This window comes from Typopeltis vanoorti, chromosome 18 (assembly GCF_054136105.1).
Source record: "Typopeltis vanoorti isolate ZY-2024b chromosome 18, IOZ_Tvanoo_1.0, whole genome shotgun sequence".
Classification (NCBI taxonomy): domain Eukaryota; kingdom Metazoa; phylum Arthropoda; class Arachnida; order Uropygi; family Thelyphonidae; genus Typopeltis; species Typopeltis vanoorti.
Genome location: NC_143566.1, coordinates 51,573,666 through 51,596,119, shown reverse-complemented (window position 1 = coordinate 51,596,119; position 22,454 = coordinate 51,573,666). Strand labels below are relative to the sequence as shown.

Sequence of the window (22,454 nt, the reverse complement as noted above, 5' to 3'; positions counted from 1 at the left end):
ATGTGAATTTGTGCACATTTTTGTGTTGAAACATGGTGTTAGTAATAACCAGTCCATGTCTTGAGCAGAAATCCAACAGATATTTGCCATTATTATAATAATTATCATAATAATAATAATTATTATAATTATAATTATAATTATAATTATAATTATAATAATAAGAATCACTGGCCACAACACCATCATTAAAATGTATTTTGAGTAATTTTGATAATAACAAAACGATATTTATACATCATCTGCAACATTCACCATCACTATGGCTCTCACGTGAGCTGAATTTCATAACTGAAAGTCCAAGAGAGAGAGAGAGAGAGAGAGAGAAATTTAAGCATTGCTGTTATAACGAAAACATTTCTGTTGCCAGAAAGCCCATATTTATCCGAATGTTTTAAGTTGTGGAAGAATATTGGACAGAATGGATATGAGATGCTTTTTCATCACAGCTGAACGTGTGTATTACTGTAGTGCCTTGTCGAGTAGAGAGTTGTGGTAAGCTGTATTATGAGGTATGCATCTCTGCGTTAATCATTATTGAAGAACTGTTCACTATCATTACATAGTCTCAGGTTTGATGCGCTTAGAATTTTATGTGCGGCGATTAAATAGTCAGTGTTTCGTGTATATTGGAGTCACCAAAACATCGTAGAAATGATTTTTCTATGCAATGATTTTTCTAATTCTACAGAAAAAAAATAATAGTTAAGAATGGTAATTGTATAACTATAAGGAAAATATACAGATTATACAGAAACGTGAGCTGAATGAACAACTGCTTCTTAGAAGACTGTTTGTAGTGTATGCGGACTGTTATGCCATATCTTAGATTCACAGATTTCACGATAGATAATTTTTAGTATTATCTTCCATCATATCTTTTACCCGGAAGAATTTGGCAGAAATAATGAGAGGTCTCTTATGAAGGTAGAACAAGAGTACAACTGCTGCTATCCCTGAAGTTCTTGATTTTAATTCTTGTGATTACTAGTTATGGGGATTTTTCAAAGACCATGTATTTGTCCACTGGCCACAATACCGTTGCAATTCAGAGAAATAATAGTGGAAATGAAATATATCAGAGACTATAATAGTGAAAATTAAATGTGTCAGAGAAATAATTGTGTGAATTAGGCTATTTTGACTAATAGTGTAAAGCGGCCTTTGTCTCCGAGTGTTGTAACAATCTGATGCGTTGTTTGCACGCAGTGTTGGAATTGAAAGGGCAGCATACCAAATATGTTTTTCTTACAGAGCTTTTTTTCCTGACAAACCTATCTATCAGCAAATATCAATTATGCTAGGATATTTAATAAATTTATAATTTTGAAAAATAATAAAACTAATCATTTTATGGCCCATCTTGTAACTGTTTAAAAATCAATCTATTCCTTAGCTTTAATGTGCATGGTGTACTACTAAACTTTACAAATCCAATAATTATCTTCAATAAGAAACTGTATCATTTGATTCTATTAATGTCCGTTAATAGCACGTAGAACCAATAAAAAACAAAAACAAAATTTGGTACAAATCAATCACAAAAGACATCTGAACATCATCCGCAACACGATCAACATACTGTGGCCCTCTTAATGTTGTCAGTTAATTTTCTGTGGTTCTTTGAATTTTCAAACCTTAAAGACCAAGAGACCAAAAAATTCACTCATCGCTGTCATAAAGAAAAAGTTTTGTTGCCTGAATTTACTATATTTACTATACACTTGTAGAACGGATGATGTCATCATCATCATATACATTTAATATAACGACAATCACATCAGTGAAAAAAATAAACAAAATATGAGCCAATTATATATTGCTTTAGAATCGCACATGAACAAAGAAAAATGAGAAATGTTGCTCCCTCCTTTATTACCTGTCATATGGTGTGTTACCATAGTAGCAGTAATAATAATAATAATAATAATAATAATAATAATAATACTCCCCTATAAAATCAGAAAACTCAAGTCAATTTCGACAATGCTCTTTGGTAGTAAACAACTGGATTCGAATCCTGTCTGGGACATGAAGAACTTTTACAAGGCCTTTTCGACTAAAAAGGTGAGTTGGCCGTGAGGCAGTTTCTTCCCGGAAACTTGAGTTTTTTCATCCCATAATACACACAAACCGGCCAGAACAATATATTAAGAGACATGATACAGTCTTAGTTGCTTCGACAATAAGTCCGAATAGCTAAATAGTCCCTTGAAAACTATGTAGGCCAGCATTCCCTAAATGGGTTGTGACTTCTCTCAGAAAGAGAGGCAAACACCAAGAGAATTTTTCCTTCATTTTTTAAATACCGAAATTTAAATTAAATGCACTATTAAAAATAATAATATAGATTATAGACCATCTCCTTAATCAGGAGTAGATTAGAGGAAAATGAAAATACTCGTGCTAATTGGCGTGGAACGTAGTTCAAATAATTCAATAAGCTGTGTTGGAGATATAAATCGTGCATCAGACAGAGAGAAAAATTCAAGCGACCATAATTCATACTGCCAAAGGAAAACTATTTTCTGTATCAAATAAGATATTTCTTTTCTGATAATATTTAAATATATACTCAAGCATATTAAGTATATATTTAAAGCATATATGAAGTATGCTAGCATTAGCATTAGTATGTTAATTCTAATAAACGATACCAAAATACTGACAATTTAAAAATTGGCTAGCAGCAAGTTAATATTCTCAATCTGAAATATTGCGCCAGATTAAGAAATCAGAATATCGATTTAACAAAAAAATATAGATGTAGTTACAATAAAAGAGAAGTAAATACTTCTTTCATTTAATTAATCAAAACTGAAGGACATATTTCTCTTCAACTATAGTGCTTAATTAACTTAATTAATAAACATTAAAATAACGAACGATTATAAATAAATGATCTATATATTACCATTGCACATAACAACACATATTACTTTAATAACGATTATGAAATTAAATTATTTTAACTAGTATCAGAAGAGGACCAATAGACATAGAAACCATTACAAACCGATTCAGACATGCGTTAGAACGATGTGATGACAATAGTCAAATAAACACGCGATGTTTTACAATGAAGTTACTGTGATTGTGTGACTGGTGTTAAAATAAAATAATATTAAAAAAATCATGTTGCTTTTGCGGATGACAACTTTTCATATCCTTGAGATAGAGAATAATTTTTAGACTGTCGGTTTGAAGCAGCTGCAGTATAATGAGTTACGTGTTTCTGCTTTATTATGTGATCCGTAGTCAAGCCATAGTCCATAAATTAGATAATATCCATATATTCTTTCCTTCTAATTTTTACAGACTACCCCATCTTGTCCATGAAATCCTTACCCTATTTGTATAATATATTATATTTGCTATGAGCGACAGTTATATAAACGTTTCCGATTAATGGATCGTAGGAATCATTATGAACATATCTTTAAGTAAAAGTGGATTTTCTATAGTGATAGAGCCAATTACTACAACAGAAAGTTGATTTTTTTACGCCATCAAGAAATGGGAACGAATTATTAATTTTTTTTTCAATAGTGAACTTTATGCTGCGACATATACCATTGATTTTATTCAGAAATTTATCAAATTCGCTTTCAGATGAAGGCAAGACAACAAACCCATCCAGAAATCAAAACTGCTACGAGGTCGCGGAAAATTACTACAGCATAATTGTTCATCAACGTATTATAATATACGAGTAGTCGATGAAATAGAATTTCCTATTACAGTATTTTCTGTTAATTTATTTCCCCTTTATAAGGAAATAATTCTGACATAAATTACAAATCAAACAGATGAAAAACATCAACAGGAAAGTTCTGTTCCTTGTACAAATCCAAGCATGCCTTGTAAATTAAATGAGATAAAAGAAGCTATCAGGTAAGTTTTTAAAGATCAAAATACTGATTTAGAGAATAAATGATAATTTAGCATTCTCTCTCTCTCTGTGTGTGTGTGTGTGTGTGTGTGTGTGTGCGTGTGTGTGTGTGTGTGTGTGTGTGTGTGTGTGCGCGCGTGTGCGTGCGTGCGCGCGCGCGCGTTAAAATCATACCGCGTAGCGGCTTGCTTGCTTTCTGATAATTTTCAAACACCTGGCCTGAATGTTAGGAACTCCAAAAGTTCAGACATGCGAATTTTAGGATTGCCGAAAATATCGATGTCTTTCTGTGATCCTAATGCTGCCAAAAAAGCGAAAGCCATTGATGCTTATTTGCTTATTTGTTCTATGAATATGAAAGAAACTGGGTGGGTCTGCTAATTTACATCAAAAAGAGTTGTATTATGGCCCAGAAGACTAGGATTGGTGCTTTACCAAGTAGCTATGTTTCTATAATGCAGATAACATCAAATTTAAATTATATTGGCTGAAGTCATTTTATGTCAAGAATGACATTATCAACATTTTTAATCAGACTCATATACTGAAAAGAGAGAATTCTTAAACAATGATGAGTAACTCCACAGGAGTTACAGTTCAAATAAATTATTAGAGTTATGTAAATTGATCATGCGTACTTTTTTAATATTAATATATTAATGTATGAAGATAAGTTAAGTTGGTGCACTAAATGATTTTATCGGCATCTCAAAACCTATCAATTAACCAAAATCTACTAATATTTATAAGAAAGGATAGTGAATTTAACTCTTCATTCTTATAGATAACTTGATATTTCTTATTCAGACAAAAACTTTTATTTAGTTTGTTTTCGTTGCCTGGTATTATAAGTCGTTAAAATGAGGATAGTGTTCATTCACAATTTTCGCTTGCCTGAAGTAAAAAGTCATTTTTTTTATCTCACATTTTCTGGTATTAATTTTTTATGTTTAACATTTAAGTTACTGATGCAGGTAAACGTTCAGTTAATATAGGTGCATCTTTAAAACTTAGCAACGTCTAAAACAAGTCCAATTATGAGAAATGCAGAGCAAATAAGATCTTCTGCAAGATATTATTTTGTCTTTTTCTCGACCTCAAAATTTTCAGCAAGAAAGGTAAACCGTTTTTAGTACGTTCTCGTAAAATTATCTCAGCCACTCAAATTATGGCCCAATTCTTAGAAAATGATCGAGATCATGAGAGGGACACTAAAGGTCGCCTGGGTGTTATGGAAGCAATCATAAGCGAGCCTTAATGGCTACGTCTTCAAGATGCCGAAACGCTTTTACAAGACGCTCAGCCCAGTTCTGAATCTACAATGTAAAACTCTAATAAAGTTTATATGTTATAATATTTTTGTACAGAAGTTTAATACTGTCTTCATGTTTGTGTTTTTACTTATTTACGTAATTTAAAGTGGCCCCATTTAGTGCTGTTTCGTTTAGTTCTAAGAATCTATCCTGAATATTACCGGGGTTTTATTATATTTCAGAACATAGAAGAAGCAAGATGTGGAGTCAAAATTGAGTAAAAATGTGGTTATTATTACATAACACCTCCAGGGAGTCCAAAGACTCATCGAGGGAGGGCACGTGCTCTATGACTCCGTCTCCACCACTCCACTAACCGGAACTACCTTCATCATCTACACCAGCGCCATTTAATGCCGACCACCACTAATATTCCCACAGACAATCACAAACATCCGTGCCCACGGCGGGATTCGAACCCGCAGCCTTTTGGCTGGAGAACGGACACGCTAACCACTCGGACAACCAGGTCGCGGATGTGATGACTAGATTTTTCGCTCGGAGAGTAGTGAATGATTGGAATGGGTTGCCAGAGTATGTTGTAAGGTGCTTTGTTAGAGATGACTTCAAGAAGAGGCACAATAGATATTGCGTGGATTTAGGTCTTCGGAGATGAGTCTTTGGGCTACATAATAATAATAATAATAATAATAATAATAATAATAATAATTTTTTTTTATTTATAATATTCTTTTTTTATTATTTTATTTTTATTTATTTTTTAAACATTTTATTATGTCTCAGTATAAATTACATACAATAATAATATTTACAATAAGGTTTATACAGAATTTTTGAATTTAGAATATAATAATAATAATAATATATATATTTTTTTTTTTATAAACGACTTATTTGTTTTTGTTTTTACAATGAAAATGATAAGGTTTACTATCACACAGAGTATCTGCACACACACAATGAAAAACATATTATCTTTTCTGTACAGTACGAAAATTCGATATACAAAATGCAGAGTACATTTAATAAATATGAATATACATTTTTTTTAACTAGCTAAATATGGATTGGCACCAATGTGCACACAATTCACGATACAATGCAGTAATGCAGCATACACACAATTCAATAATAATAATAATATTTTTTTTTTTTTTTACATTTTATTATGTCTCAGTATAAGTTACATACAATAATAATATTTACAGTATTTACAATAAGGATTATACAGAATTTTTTTTTTTTTTTTTATGTCTCAGATGAATTGCATACATAGTTGCTGTAGTAATTATATGTATATATAATATTTATAACGCATTACAAGTGTGTATAACAAATACTTGCAAGTTAGTAATTTTCTTCCTCGAAGCTTAGCAGAGCTTATCTGAGGAAGATAATAGATGACAGAGGGTGGTGGTTTCATGGTTGTGTTCCTATAGTGGTCACAAGCCAGGTGTTGATTTTACTGTTTGTTGGTACGTGCTTGAAAGACTTCGACTGCTATTACAGTTTAACTTTTTTTTTTTTTTTTTTTTGTGAAAATAGGGTTGGATTTAGACATGGTGTGTTTGTTTCTTTGTGTTCTTGTAGCGGTAGTTTTTTGAGAGGGGGAGGGTTGTCGTAGGTTTGTGTGTGTGTGTATGTGTGGTGGGGGAGAGAGAAACAGGAATTGCTCTAATTTTCATTCTCGCTATAATATTTATATAGTGCCTGTTTCAGCTCTCTGTATGTTCCTAGGTTTCTGTTGTCGAACGGCAGTTTGTTTATCATGTCAGGTACGTAGAAGTTTCGGGTGGCTTTGCCGTGTTGATTGTTGTACTTATGTATATGTTATGTAGTTTGTTGACTGTGGTCTTGTTATTTGATATGTTATTCTGGTTACTCTATATGTTGGGCTGTAGTAGTGTTTTAACATGACTGTGTAGTGGCGTAATTGTTTCATCTTAAATATTTTGTGTTTTGTCCATGCTTCCTGCATAAGAGTGGGTTGTTCCCAGAATATCAGTTTTATCATTTTATCTAGCAACCATTGTAACCTGTTAAGTCTGTAGTCTGCGCAGAATGCGTATGATGTGATTGCATATCTTAAAATGTTTTCACATAATGCTTTATAGATTAGTATTTTTATGTGGGTTGGGGCAATGTCTTTTAATCTGTATAGTTTGCTTGCTATTATCCTAAGCTTGGTATGTAGGTAGTTTGTATGGCTATTCGAACTTTGATCTGCATCGAAGTGAAGTCCAAGGTAGCGTGTTGTTTTCACCTGTGTGATGGTTATGATTTTAGGTTCTGCACTTTGTGTATAGGAGGATGAATGTTTGATAGTGAGATATTTAGTTTCTATGAGCAGGGTTTGGGGGTTTTTGAATATCATTAGCTTTGTTTTTCCAGGGTTTATATATATGCCGTTTTCGGTTAACCAGTTAGTGATTTGATTGATGTCGTGTTGCATATTTTTGTAAGCGATTTTTGCAGTGTTGTGAATGGATACTATGGCAGTGTCGTCTGCATACTGGAAGATTTTACTTTTTAGGGGGAGTTGGCTTATGTCGTGTGTGTATATGTTAAATAGAATGGGAGATAGGACAGCTCCTTGCGGTACTCCACAGGTTACATGTACCTCTTTGCTGTGTGCTGATCCTATACGTGTGATGTGCTTTCTGTTTTTCGTGTATGCTTTAAACCACTGGAGTAGACGACCTCCAATTCCGATATGGGTAAGTTTCGTTAACAAGGTTTTATGTGTTAGTGTGTCAAATGCTTTTGTTAGGTCAATGAATACCACTAATGTTATTCTGTTTTTATCCAATGCAGCGTTTATTAGATCTGTGAAATCTTCCAGGAGTGTTGCTGTTCCTTTATTTTTTTGAAAGCCATATTGTGTTTTGGGTATGATTTGAAATTTTTCAACGTATGTGGAGAGTTTCTGATGTACAATGCGCTCCATGATTTGGTTGATTACAGGCAGCGTGGCGATAGGTCTGTAATTACTTATTATGTTTCTTTTTCCCTGTTTGTGTATGGGTGTGATTAATGCAGTCTTCAGTGTTTCAGGTATGTGTCCCGTTTCGAAGATTTTATTTAACAGTTTTTGTATAACTGTAAGTAGGTCGGTTGAGTGTTTCTTGATGTCTTTTGGTCTGATTCCGTCTATCCCCGGTTCTTTGTTAGGATTTATTTGTTGAATTGCCAGTGATAGTTCTTCTTTTGTTACTGTGGGGAACCACATCGACTGGGTTGCTCGTGGACCTAGTGGAGATTGTTCGTATGTGTGAGGAAAGGTTGTTTCTTGTAGCTTTTGGACAGAGTTCACGAAGTGCTGATTAAAGTTGTTTGCCAACTGTTTGAGGGATTTGGGGTCGCAGGCAAAGCTGTGTTTTATTGTTTCAGTGGCAGTGGTTCTGTGTATATTGTCCAGCATTTCATTAATCATGTGCCAGGTTTCCTTTATGTTGTTCTGTGCTGTTGTTAATTTGTTGCTGTAATAGTTTCTTTTTGCCGTTCGAATCTGGGTTGTTAGGAGATTCCGTTTTCTTTTGTATTCAGCTTTTAAAGCGATATTGTTCGGTGACTTCTTAAGTTGTTTCCATAGGGCGTCTTTTCTTTGTATGTCTGTTAGTATGTTGTCTGTTATCCATGGATTTTGTTTCGTTTGGGGGCGTATTTTTATTTTTGTTAATGCTTTGTTGTATATTTTGTTAAATGCAAGTTTAAGATTATTATATACAGCTTCAGCAGAGTCTAAAGATGCTATCTGCATCAGTCTGTTTTTCTGATTTCATCGTTCACTATTGCTTCGTTTACAATGCTATGATACTGTTTTGTAGTCTCAGTGATTTTTATGGGTTCTGGTTCAGTGTGTAACTGCAATGCTGAGAAATAATGGTCTGCTAGTTTGCATGTTATGACGGCTGCTGTGTGGCTGTTTGGAGGGGCCCTTATATTTATATGATCAATGCAGGTTGAGGTTGTTGTGTTTCCGACTATCTCTTCTCGTGTATACGACTGTATGGATGGGGTTATGTTATATGCCGATAAGAGGTCTAGGTATTGTTCTGTGTTGTTATTTATGTTCCTAATGTTTATATTAATGTCTCCTATTATTATCAAGTATTTTGAGGTGCCTACTTTCGTGGCTGAAAGCCATCTGTTTAGTTCTTCTAGGAATTTTGTGGTGCTTAAGTTGGGTAGTCTGTATATTGCGATTAATATCAGGGAGTTTTCTTGTTTGATGTTTTTAATTTCGATGAATATGTTTTCTGCGTATTCTAATTTATAGTTTATTTCTGTTACTTCTAGTTTATGTTTGGTAAATATTATTATACCACCGCCTCGTTTTGTTTGTCTGCAGTGTTTGTGTTGTTGGAAGTGTGGCATTTGGTAGGAGGATGCCTCTTCGTTTATCGTAGATACTTCAGTCAGTATTAAAATGTCTATTTCGTCTATATCTTCCTTCAGATAAGCTTGCAGGGTCAGCCAGTATTTTTGAATGCTTCTGATGTTGATGTGGAGAATAGATAGTCCTTTTTTGGGGATTGTCAGTTGTTTCCATTCTGATATTGATTTCAGAATGTGGCAATTATCATGTTAATGGGTGATTACATCTGCTTGATGGTGTGCATTCATGTTGGTTGGGGTGCTGGTCCTTCTTTACGAGTTGTCAATATTCCTTTCAATGTGACAGCCTGTTGAGGTCATCTACGGATTTTATTTCGATTGGTTTTGAGTCTTGTGTTTTTCTAAGGAATATTTTGCTGTCTCTTATCCATATAAACTGGTAATTGTTTTCTGTTTTTACTTTCCTTGCTTGGTAGAATATTTTCTGATAGTGTGGAGTAAGGTATTCAGACAAGTATATTGGGGTGTTGTCGTGGTCTCCTTTCAGATCCTTTACTACTGGATTTTTAATCTTGCTAGCTTTTATAAGTGTAGTTTTTGTTAGGCTGTTGGTGAGTCGCACTACGACGGGAGAAGGACGGGTATTATTTTCTCTTTTCCTTTTTTGTGGTAACCGATGTACTGACTGGATGTCTCTTGGTTCAATGGGGGAGCCGATTTTTTGGCTTAGTTGTATTACAGTGTCTCTTAGATGTTCCGTAGCTATTTCTGGGAGACCATTTATGAGGAGGTCATTTTTGTGCTGCTGTTGGTTTGAGAGCTCGTACTGTTTCTTTAGAGAGTTTAGTTCTTGCCGTAGGTCCGTTGTCTCTTTAATTAAATTATGCTGTCTTTCAGTTAGCTCTTTGATGCAGTTTTTAATTTCTCTAACGGTCTGTAACATATCTTCTATCGAGTTATTATTAAACTTAATAAATGCCTCGTATTGGTTAAATTTTTCTGTAATTTGTGCGGTATGTTTTTTAAATAGTTCTCCAACAAAATCAATTAAACAGTCTTTTAGGTTTTGTAATCTATTTTCAAGTAATGCATTTAAAGATGGCTCACCTGGGTTTCCGTTGTTGTTTTCTTTGTTTTTAATTCCCTCTGTTGTTGATAGCTGTTTACTGCCTGCGGTTGTTTTCTGCGTTGGCTGTTTTCCGCCTGCGGTCGAAGGCGACGTTCCTTTGTTATCTCTGCAATGGGGACACTTCCACTCGTCACGATTCTTGTTTGATTTTCGCTGCCAGGTAGTCTCGGACAATCCTAAACATAAAAAATGCATGTTTCTTTGGCAGTTCCTACATGTTACATGGTTTTCTTCTTCGCCCGTTAGGTCTTCTTGGCATTTGTAGCACTTCATACGTCTTGTTTGACGATCTTGCTGTATTTTCTAATATGGCGTCCTCCTTTGTTCTCTTCTCGCGTAGTTGACCAACGTATACTTCGAACTTTGAATACTTATATTTTACTTATTACTTAACAGATACTTACAGTTTTTACATCTATATGTTCGTCTTGAAGAACGGAGTTCACTGATGTACTTTAAATTTTAATTCACAAGAAAAGATCTACTTTGCAACTTAAAATATGGGAGCATCGAAATAGCATACTTGCGACTGCTATTGTAGTTAAATTTGATAAGCCTTTTAGAGCATGATTTTTTTTTTTCAGTTCTTTAATAGTCCAACCATTCTGACTGTTGTTGATATTTTAGAACGGCAGCAATTATACATATAATCTCTGGGGGGGGGTTTCCTAAGCAGTTTTGGGATTCCTTTAGTTTCGATAACTTTAATTCGATTTCCTCAATTACTGGACATTTCACAAGGCTAAATGCTTTCGTTAACTCTTACATTTCATGCTTAAATGCAAAAACTGGATTTTACACGACGCTTACTAGTCTCAAGGAGACATTCATAGAGCAACTGGTTTTTCCGAGGGAAACCTTGATATGAAAATATGCAATTACTGTTGTTTTTTAATGTTTTTGAAATTTTGATGGCATTTTATTCAAGGAAGAACCTTCAATAAAATCGAGGTGAATAAACTGCACAGATTACTTAGCACACATAAAGATCTCGTTTAAAAAACGAGACATGTCAAAGGTCATATTTTTCGTTATTTACAAATTATCGCATACACTAATTACATCTTAACAGAGATGCGTTTAATTTAGTGTATGCGTAAAGATGCGTATTAGTGTAAGCTAGTGTATGCGTTTTATTCAGGTTCCGAGAATACAGACAAAGACATCATTCGTTGCATTTCATTTCCATCCAGAACACACTATTGACGTCACTCTGATGAAGTCATCTTCCTCTGAAAACCTAATTATCTGAAAACAGATGTCACAAAATATAGAAAAAATGTTTAATTTAATACGACGTGTATATTCTGAACCAGAATCCATGTCAAATACATCAAACCTTAGAATATGTGGGAAAAAAAAAAACATCTAGTTCTCTCTCTCTCTCTTACTCCCACTTTTCCATCCAAGAACGGCTGATTGACTACCTTGCTTAGAGTTTTATCTTGGATGCAGCCAATTTGCCATTCTTCTACTGCGTCCTCTAATGACAGAAGCGTTTATGTTTGCAGATATGAGTTCAAGGAGTCTGTCTACTTGTGGAAGAAAATAACCTGAATTGCGGATTTATAGTCTAAGATATCATTACATGCCTACAGGAAGAACAGTCCAAAATTCCATTTATCGATGTCGTACGCTTCCGGAAAGTCATGGCGCCCATCTTAGTAAGATGTAGACCCTTCTCTTGCTGCGATGACTACAATCCTACAGGGCATACTTTCCACAAGCGTACTATAGCGATAAATGGGAATGTTGTACCATTCTTCCTGCAGACATGTAATGAGGTCCTGGACTGGTGTGGGGACGGACGTCCTTTGACCTCACCCGAGGCTCCCGTTCATCCTATAGATGTTCAATAGGACTGCGATCAGAGTTCTGTGGAGGCCAGTCAAGTGTGGTGACGTTCATGTCTACAAACCACACAGTTACAACAGAGCAGCCTTATGACACGGTGAATTGACTTGCTGAAAGAGACAATGGTCAGTTCTGTAGAAACGGCACAAATCAGAAAGCATTGCATCTTTGCAATGCTTTCTACTTTATAGAAAGTAGAAAGCTTTCTACTTTGTTTCTACTTTCTAGTCGTTTATGCCATTCTACTTGATGTTTTGTTTTTGTTGTATGTACTGCCATCCATGAATTGTGCTTTCTTTCATTTTCAACGTCCTTGAAGTGTTCTGATCGGCATATTTCACCCGATATGTCAGTCTCTACAATGTAGTGCAGACCACAACTGCAAATGACTTTGTAGACACCTGTTTTTTAAGTGACGAATGTGGAGGTTCGAGAGGTTTTAGGTGTTCAGAGATGTTGTTGATTGGGTAGAAGGCGACCTTCAAGTTTTGTTGGCGAAGCAACTTGCTATTTTATCTGTGACTGTATATAGGGAGGAATCACTGTTCCTTTGTAGTCTCAGTTCTTGTTCTGATTGTTTTGGAGGTTGAAATGGAATTTTGTTGGAATACTCAGTAGAGATCATTAAAAAAAGGAAAATAAAACAATGTAGGAATTCCTGTGAATTCTCACGTTGTTTTTCTTACTTTCTTTTTATCATTTTCTAATTCACTAAATAATTGACCCATAATAGCATCACTCGATTCTCCGTTATGACACTATTCTTCCACTTTTAATTTTAGAGCCTATATGTTCATTACAACACCTGTCTCAAATTTATTCCCACTACACTATTTAATGAGTCATTAATTACAAAATTAATGTCCTTCCTTATACTCACTCCTTCCCTTTTTTATTACTCGGTCTCTCCTGACAGTACTATAATTTCCCTAATGTAATTCTTAATCATGAAGAACCTTTCCATTAGGCCAAGTTTCCGTAACTCATTATATGCATTTAATATTCTTCATTTAAACAACAAAAGCTTATTTTTTCGAACTTCATGCTTTAGTGTAAATACATGGCGACCCCTCAAATGATATACTCATATTTGAAAAACGATTTCCTTGTTTTTCCACCATGCATCCTGGCCAACCTTTATCAATCGCTTCTTTCTCTTCTTGTCAGTTATGGTGACTAACTTTTCATTTCTCCTTTAAATTTATTGCGCACGTCACAGAAGTTATGACCTTTCCCAGCTTGGCAGAATCGACACTCAGGTGGCTGCCTTCTGTTTCAGTTTCTGCTAATAATAAAACGACACAATACAATGAAGAATTCACAATCATGCCTTGTACATAATCTACTAAATAACCAATCTGCTACCATTGCACTCACTACAGATTCTTAAACCTAGACAAAATCTTATGAAAGTTACTTCACTCTTGATTTTGCAGCCGAAATAGGTTTTGAAAAATCACCCCATAATGTCTTAAGTAACTCCATTTTAAGTCATTTATTCTAACTAATATGTATATCTCAGAATTTTTTTCATTTTCTTTATTAATTTGCTTCCAGACTCTTAACCTTCGCGTCGGACATATACTCAAAGAACTCTCATGGTCGTCGATTCTGGTTAATATACGAGTATATCCGATTCCAAGTATAATGAAATATCCATAAACGACAGAACCATAAATGGTTCTGCCTGATGTCTGATTATATTAACATCGATGTTAAAATCAATCATTACAAAACGATTCTGTTAAACTTGCATGTTAAGCCAGTTTAGTCTTTCAAAATCCAGCTGCTGATCGATATCAGCATTCGTGCCTTCTACTAACGATTTCCCTTCTTCGCAACAGTACTTACACCGAGTGATTTCTTGTTCGTAAATCTTACACATAGTTTAACTTCATCCCACCACGCCCCCCCCGCAGTGCATCAGTTGTAAAAAGGTTTTTACAATTGATGCACTGCGCAGAACTTCTTGTTCAGGGCATGTACAATTTGCTTTAATTCTTCAGACACTGTGCAATGTTACAAACACGTGGCGTTCGTTCCTTGTCAGTACCATTATTATGCTTCACATAATAATAATAATGATATTATTATTATTATTATTATTATTATTATAAAACAGAAAATACTACACGTTTCCGTGGACTAAGGATTCATAGATATTTATGAGACAGAATTTATATAACTTATATTTATATTTAAATTTATATAAAAGAGTTTATATAACTGCAAGAGAATCCTCCTACGCAGTCTACCAATATAGCATTGACTCTCCACATCCTTTAGAGAGCAAGATTTAAAATTAACATAGTATTCTCCTGCATTCAGCTTGTAACTTTTTCTGAATGAAAAATTCATATATTATATTTAGTCACTTACCAGGTCAATGCATACGATACCTGTCATCAAAGAGGGCGGGGATGAAAACAGTCACGTCTTTAACTGAAATCCCTCTAATACTATAACCATGTCTAAACTCTTTTACCTCGAATTTCTCCTATAAATTGCTGCTTGAAGAGGTTGTCGCATAACTCAATAAATTTGGCTTCATTCTTATCATGAGATTTCACCGCTACCAATCAATGTTCGGATAATTAAAGTCGTCCGCAATGATAACTCATTTAACACACATCAGGTTCATTTGGCAATACACGTCACCAGCAACTAATCTACTAGGTCTGTAACAACACCCCATAAGATTTAATCTTGTTATGCTTTACTTCACACTAGCTCAAACTCGATACTACTTGGAAAAACTCGTTCTAGCATTTACTTTCTTTCTTTTATTTTTTGTGTCCCCACCCAAGAAAAGGTTTTGCCACCAATAAGTGGGGAGTTGGTTTCACATCAGGTGATGAAATTCATCTCTCACCTAAAGACTTAAAAACATCCATGCTAATGATGTGACTTGAATCTCAGTCTTTTGGTTGGAGGGAGAGAGAGAGAGAGAGAGAGAGAGAGAGAGAGAGAGAGAGAGAGAGAGAGAGAGAGAGAGAAGACATTGACATTGCCACTCAGCTAACCGGCAAATATTTTAATATTGTAATCATACTTTTCTACCCTAGATGTACTCAAATTATCTGATATCATTAACAGCATACTCTTTCTCTCCTATCTGTCCTTCCTAGAAATACTGCACTTTTACGTTAGATTCCAGTTAGTATATCTGCTTCTGAAAGATAAATCTCACTAATACATAGAGTGGTGGCCATAACCTATTCACCAAGGCAACAAACTCCCCTCCCCCCCATTGCTCTTAGCACTTGTGTACAGAGACATAAGTTACCTCCAGGCTTTTTGTATACTGACCTTTGCAGTCTGCATAACCCAGTTGACAACTTGCAGATCTCTATTCTGTCTAATGTCTCACTCATGCAAATACTTAAATACGAACCCGACAAGCACACAATCATAATCCCATAATGATCACATTCGTGATAATTCAGTCGTATCATTAATACTGTTGCATAACTTAGTTACTCTTATTCAGATTGTCAGTTGTCTCGTCGTGATCTTGTTTCCCTTACTCTCGTAATAGATCTCATACAATACATAATTTCTCCAGACTCCTGATACTAGATGCATTCAAGTGCAGGTCATCCGTCCCTCTTGTATAAATTATTCTGTCATCAAACTCACTCCACACATCCAGAAAATCGCAGCCATTCCTTCTATACAGCTTGGTCATTAAATCGTTTGCCAGCATAGTCCTTAATTCAGTACTATGATATTTTGGTAACAGACACATTTACTCTCTCTCTCTCTCTCTCTCTCTCTCTCTCTCTCTCTCTCTCTCTCTCTCTCTCTCTCTCTCTCTCTCTCTCTCTCTCTCTCTCTCTTCTTCCTGCAATCATTTCGTATCCTCTCTTATACTGCATTTATCATTAGTTAAAGAGTTTGTACCTGTGAGAATAACCATGTCTTTCACTTTTTTTTTCAATTTCATTCCTCATATTTTGATATTTCGCGCGGAAAACTCGAAGTGGTAAGATGGTCTTCAATAGCATATTCTATAAGTGGATACATACCACAATACAATGTTTTTGCCAACCTTTCACGATATATAGCCTCGAACCCATCCTCAATAAGACTCCACTTAAACCCAAACTCGATATTCAAAAAGGCTTGTTATGTGACAATTATAACGCAGCTTTTCTCTTCCTCGCAGTCTCTGTCTTTGAAACCTCTCGTACATTTTTATCCTAATCTTTCTATCCATATTTAATGACACTTCAAAGGAGCATTTAGGTTCTACGTTATTTTACTTACTACCTTAAGTTTGCGCAAAAATTAGCATTATCGAACAGTAAGAAATAACAGTTATTTAAAATAATAGAAAGAAAATAATAGATGATCAGATAGTTTCTGTCGATCTATTAATCAATCAGAAGATTCAGATTGTGCCATTAGGAGAAAGGTTTGCACATGTTTTGTAACTATTTCACATTTCCTCCGTTAATATTTATGATATGAATGAATGTATATATGACCTAAATCTGAATGCCAATTTTTAACAACATTTTGGGGTATTTTTGGTATATATAAAAGTGCATTTAGTATATAAATTTTTTTAAAACTATAAAATCCGTTATTACGGTTTTATTTTTTTCATAATAAATATAATACTTTTACAATAATTTCACTCTCTGATTCCATTTCTTTCGTTTTTCTTCTTTTTAAATTTTGCTTTCTATTAAGAAATACCTGACTCAATAAAGATTTCCAAACCTCAAAGCTTAATAACATTCCACTTTTGATGTCATTCAAGACAAATGTGTAAATACTAAAAGCCAATGAAATTTTGAGAATAGAAAAGCTTCAATAGAGATTTCATATTCTCCATGTAGACTCCTTTTCACATCTATACTTTACCTATAACATTTTTATTCGATTTTATTTTTCTTATTTGCATATATGGAAACCAACAGTTTTTCACTTACAAAGATGACTTGCCAAGTTTCCAAAGAAACTTGATATTGATTCTCTGTTTGAAGAACACGATAACACAGCATGAATACTATTTTCCAAGGACACCAAGTGTAACTCGTAGGCATGTGCGCAGAATCGGTTTTGCTTAGTATAGAGAGTTGGATTTATGCTTTTAGCGCCCAAAGGCTATTTTTCACGTTTTCTTTTTCTTCTTAAGACATAATATGCAAGCTCAACATCGGTTATATATTTATAATAACTGAAGTTTACTACGCTAAATTAAAAATGTTTATTAAATATTTTAAATGACCTATTTAAAAGAAAATTTAAGCGTTTGGTATCCTAAGTTTACACATAACTTTGCGCATGTAGTTAACAGCAAAACTAAACTGACATGAATATAGTTCATGCTATTTCAAAACAGGGGATAAATATTTTAGATTAAATTTAAAGTTAGCTGTTCATTTTAAAAATTTATGGAATTTACAACCGTGTTAAAAAACTTTTTTATTATCCCGACGTTTCGATCTTCACATCAAGATCATCATCTGGAGCATACATCAATATACAAGACAAGCTGAGTTACATTATTAACTGTAAGCTAAGGAAACAATGATTTGATCACATGTTATTCTTTTGGCATGACCTCTAGTGAAAGAAAAAAAATTATAAATTACATCAAGCTAAATTCTATTTACGATGACAGGAATAAACATTCTTTCAGAAACAATGATGTCCTATTTTTAGTATTACAATTCTTATTTTTGCTTTTAAGATACTGGAAAAATCCAGTATCTTAAAATAACATTTTAAGATACTGGATAGAATAACATGTGATCAAATCCTTGTTTCCTTAGCTTACAGTTAATAATGTAACTCAGCTTGTCTTGTATATTGATGTATGCTCCAGATGATGATCTTGATGTGAAGATCGAAACGTCGGGAGATAATAAAAAAGTTTTTTAACACAGTTGTAAATTCCATAAATTTTTAAAATGAATGGTGATCACCGTGTAACTCTAAAAGAAATGATTAAAGTTAGCTGTATTACAAGTTTAGAAACATACAGCCGGGCAGTCAACTAAATTCCCTCTCTTAATAACTATCTATGATATGGACCACTTCGTGACTGCTAACATACACTCGTGCTTTAGAAAAACACCACAAACTGGATTTCCTAAGTAAAGGCCAACAAAATAAATTTCCTAAATTTGATCATGGAAAAAATATGCTACTTCTATTGAGAAAACTGCAGACTAATTCAGAGAAGAAATGTTTTAATATTACTTAAAAATTATTTAACATGTAAAATGACTGTTATGCTACATTACAAAATTCGTCCATTCTATAGAAATGCTTCTTGATTTTGTCAAATAATACATGAATTGCTTTTCTCACTTTTAATTTTGTCTCTATACTGAGCGAAGGACAAACGTTATTGACGTCAAATAGATGAACTACTGGTGTTCCCTGGAAAGTTCCGGATAACATTTTACAGAAGCTCTAAGTAGGACGGCAGAAAATCAATAACTGAGGACCGTAGAAACTTCATATGGCGTTATTATACGCCGCTTTGTGAGTTAGTTGGATCATTGTTCGTTTGTTTGGTTAGCTAGGTCAGGGTTGCTGATATAAAACTAGTAGGGCCCAGCTTACAACTTAACCATTTCGGCCCTGAAAACGTGTGCATTCTTATAGGAACATTCAACTCTGAAGTCGCAAAGAATGTAGCATTTCAAGTCTGATAAACACATACCAAGGCCAGGATATAACATGAAGAAATCAGATGCAAGCCTCTTTCGGTGACTCTCCAACAAATTTTGAATTGTGGCGACAATCAGTAGTAGCCTCAAGTATTACAGCCCAAGTGGCTGTTGCTTTTGACTCTCTCTCTCTCTCTCTCTCTCTCTCTCTATACGAAACGCACACCATGCTTTATGCTTCATACTTAAGAAATTTATTTATTTTTTAACAATGTTGGCAGCCGAATGGATTGCCAATTTTTTTCGTCTTTCTTTCTAACATCCAGATTTTGCTTGTCGCAAGCAATCACGCAATCTAAGAAAAAAATCTTTGTCGTTAGTAAATCAAGAACAATATGTTATAAAAACAAGTAAGCAACAGCTTACTCAACATTTCACTCGAATATAGTAGCTCAAAGACAAAACTGTTGAGTGAGACTAACTAAAAAAATAAAACCAACTGAACGTTAGATCGGGACCTTACGGTCCCGTTCTACACATCGAAATTACACACAATCCTATCACTTCAAGCAAAAAATATGTAAATAAAGAAAATGTCGCAGGAGAAATAACAGAATACATGAAGTGGGAATGTTTAAGAGTCAAGGAACTAAATATCGTGACGTTCCTAGTATACAGTTCCATATATAATATTAAAAATATATTTGGCTAGTTGCCGCTAGTTTTTATAGATTTAGGGGGAAAAGTAGGATTATGGATGCCAATTTGTTTGAACACAGCCCTAGGAGATAGTGAAAAACATAAGGCATAAAAATTGTCTATGTAAATGTATAAGGAAGATATAGGAAGCACTAATGTTGAACACAAGTAGACATAAATTAGCCATAAAGTAAACATAAAGTACACCATATCAGCAATGGCTTCTCTCTCTCTCTCTCTTTTTTTCTGGGTGTGTGTGTGGGGGGGTGCACGCGCAAAGCAAAATCGAATTCCGCTCTGACTTATTCCGTGCTACAAATAAGTACCTAATGTTGAACCACAACAGACATTACCTTACGTAGCCTAATACAGTCATTCCTCGACATACGTCCGTTCGAGTTACGTCCTTTCGAAGATGCGTCCGTGATCCCATAAGGAAATAAATAACATTTTCGGCTATTCTTTCGAAAAAGCAAGAGAGCGTAAGATAAAGCATGCACAGCGGCAACCTCCCTCGGCATTCTGCACGTGTCTTCAACAGGTCCTCTGTTGATTTTGTGTTTGAGAAATAGGTTATTTGTGTATTTATCGTTAAATATTTCGCGGTGTTTAGTGCAACATGGCCTCTATATGCACAATCAAAAAACCTAGTGAAGAATCACAGAAAAACAGGTGCGCAATTGATCTTGCAACGAAGTTGCAAGTTATAAAGCTACATGAAGCTGTTAAGCCCGTAAATGTGATTGCACATGACTTCGGATGGTCTCATTCTATAGTGATGACCATTTTGAAAAATAAGGAATAAATCGTAGAGGCTGCGAAAGGATCTGCTCCCATTAAATCGACGATAGTGACGAAGCAACGAGAAGGTCCTGTCGGTGATGTGGAAAAGCTACTTGCATCATGGATAGAGGACCTGAACCAAATGTTAGCACTGTGACCATAACCGCTAAGACACTAAGTCTCGGCAACATGAAGGAGAAAGTAAAACCCGATTATGACTACGAATTCAGCGCTTCTTCCAATTTGTTCATGAAATTCAAGCAGCGTTTTGCACTGCATAATATGAACATGTATGGGAATCTGCAAGTGCTGAGAAGGCTGCCAAAAAATTTGTGGAAAAATTGGATAAAATTATTACTGAAGAAAATTATTTGCCACAGTGTATATTTAATATGGATGAGACGTCTTTGTTTCTGGAAAAAATGCCCGAGCGGACATCCATCCACAAAAAAGCTAAATTCTATACCTAGTTTCAAAGCTCTTAATGCCCGTGACGGATAATGATGTGGCTGGATATAAACTGAAACCATTTGTGATATTGCACAGTGAGAATCCACGAATCTTCAAACAAAATTAGGAAGCATACTCCCAGTTCATTATCGGAGCAATAAGAAGACGTGAATGACTCAAAAATTGTTTGAGGATGCATTAATCAACTGTTATGCGAGTGAAATAAACGCTATTGTGTGAAAGAAAATGTAGAATTAAAATTTTATTAATTCTAGATAATGCTCCAGGTCATCCGTCTTATAGCGGTGATCTTCATCAAGTTCAAGGTCATGTTTCTCCAACAAAAACTACTTCAACTCCCTGATCCAACCGATCAGCGAGTTGAACACTACAAGAACTCCCTGATCCAACCGATGGATCAGGGAGTTCTTGCAATGTTTAAGGCTTATTATCGAAGGAAAACTTTTTCACAAGCCATTTCTGCTACTGAAGGAAATGACCAGACTCTCATGCAATTCTGGAAAGCATTCAATATTTATCATGCTATTAAAAATATTGGTGTGGCTTGGGACGAAGTGACCTCTCAATGACATATGGGTGGCATATGGAGAAAGACATTTAAAATGTTTGTGCATGATTTTGGAAGTTTGTAATTAATCTAACCTGTAATTAATCAAACAATCTGAATCTCTAAGTGAATGATGACGACATAATTCAACTCAGAGAAAGTTCCCCTGAAGAGTTGACCAACGAAGAATTGGTCGAACTGGAGGAAAATGTTGCAGAAGAGCAAAAACGAGAAAAGGAAGAGGGGAGAAAAGAGAAACAGGATAGGTAATTAAAGAACAACCCCAAACTTTACAGTGAAGGATCTTGCAGAACGGTTCTTTGTAGTTAGCGATGTTCCCAAAATGGCGAGTGAAATAAAAAGAAGACATGGACCCCAATCTTGAATGCTACTTAATAATAGAAACGAAAGCATGATGCGTTTGCTTGCTATGAACAAATTTATGATGAAGAGAAGAAGAGGATAAGCAAAGTACATTGGACATTTTCATCAAAAAAACAAAGGTTACACCAGAAGAGCCACAGCCTGATCGTTCACACAGGGAAGGTAATGAAGATGTGATTATGGAAGAAGATTTGGGATTATTCTCCTGTTTTATAGTGGCAGTAACATACAGTACAGTTTTATAATAAGGTTTAAAAATTAAAATGACAGTATACTTATTACGATTAAGTCCCTAATCCCTATAACTCTGTCAATTTAATGTATCGACTTACATCCTGCCGGATGGAATGGAACCTGGACGTAAGTCGAGGGATGACTGTATATCCGGATATTTTGTTACCACATATCATATGAAACTGCAGTTATACTGACTATGACTATGTGAGCAAAA

At 34.8% G+C, this 22,454-nt stretch overlaps 1 protein-coding gene across 1 annotated transcript in view; it reads right to left on the bottom strand.

Annotated features, from left to right (window-relative positions):
• Window positions 1–5,133: 5,133 nt before the first annotated feature.
• Window positions 5,134–22,454, bottom strand: part of LOC150096666 (very long chain fatty acid elongase 7-like) — a 186,566-nt gene continuing 169,245 nt past the window's right edge. The window contains exon 12 of the mRNA XM_090408676.1: window positions 5,134–5,208. Within this exon, the coding sequence (XP_090264802.1) occupies window positions 5,134–5,208 (75 nt within the window). The remainder of the gene's footprint in view (window positions 5,209–22,454) is intronic.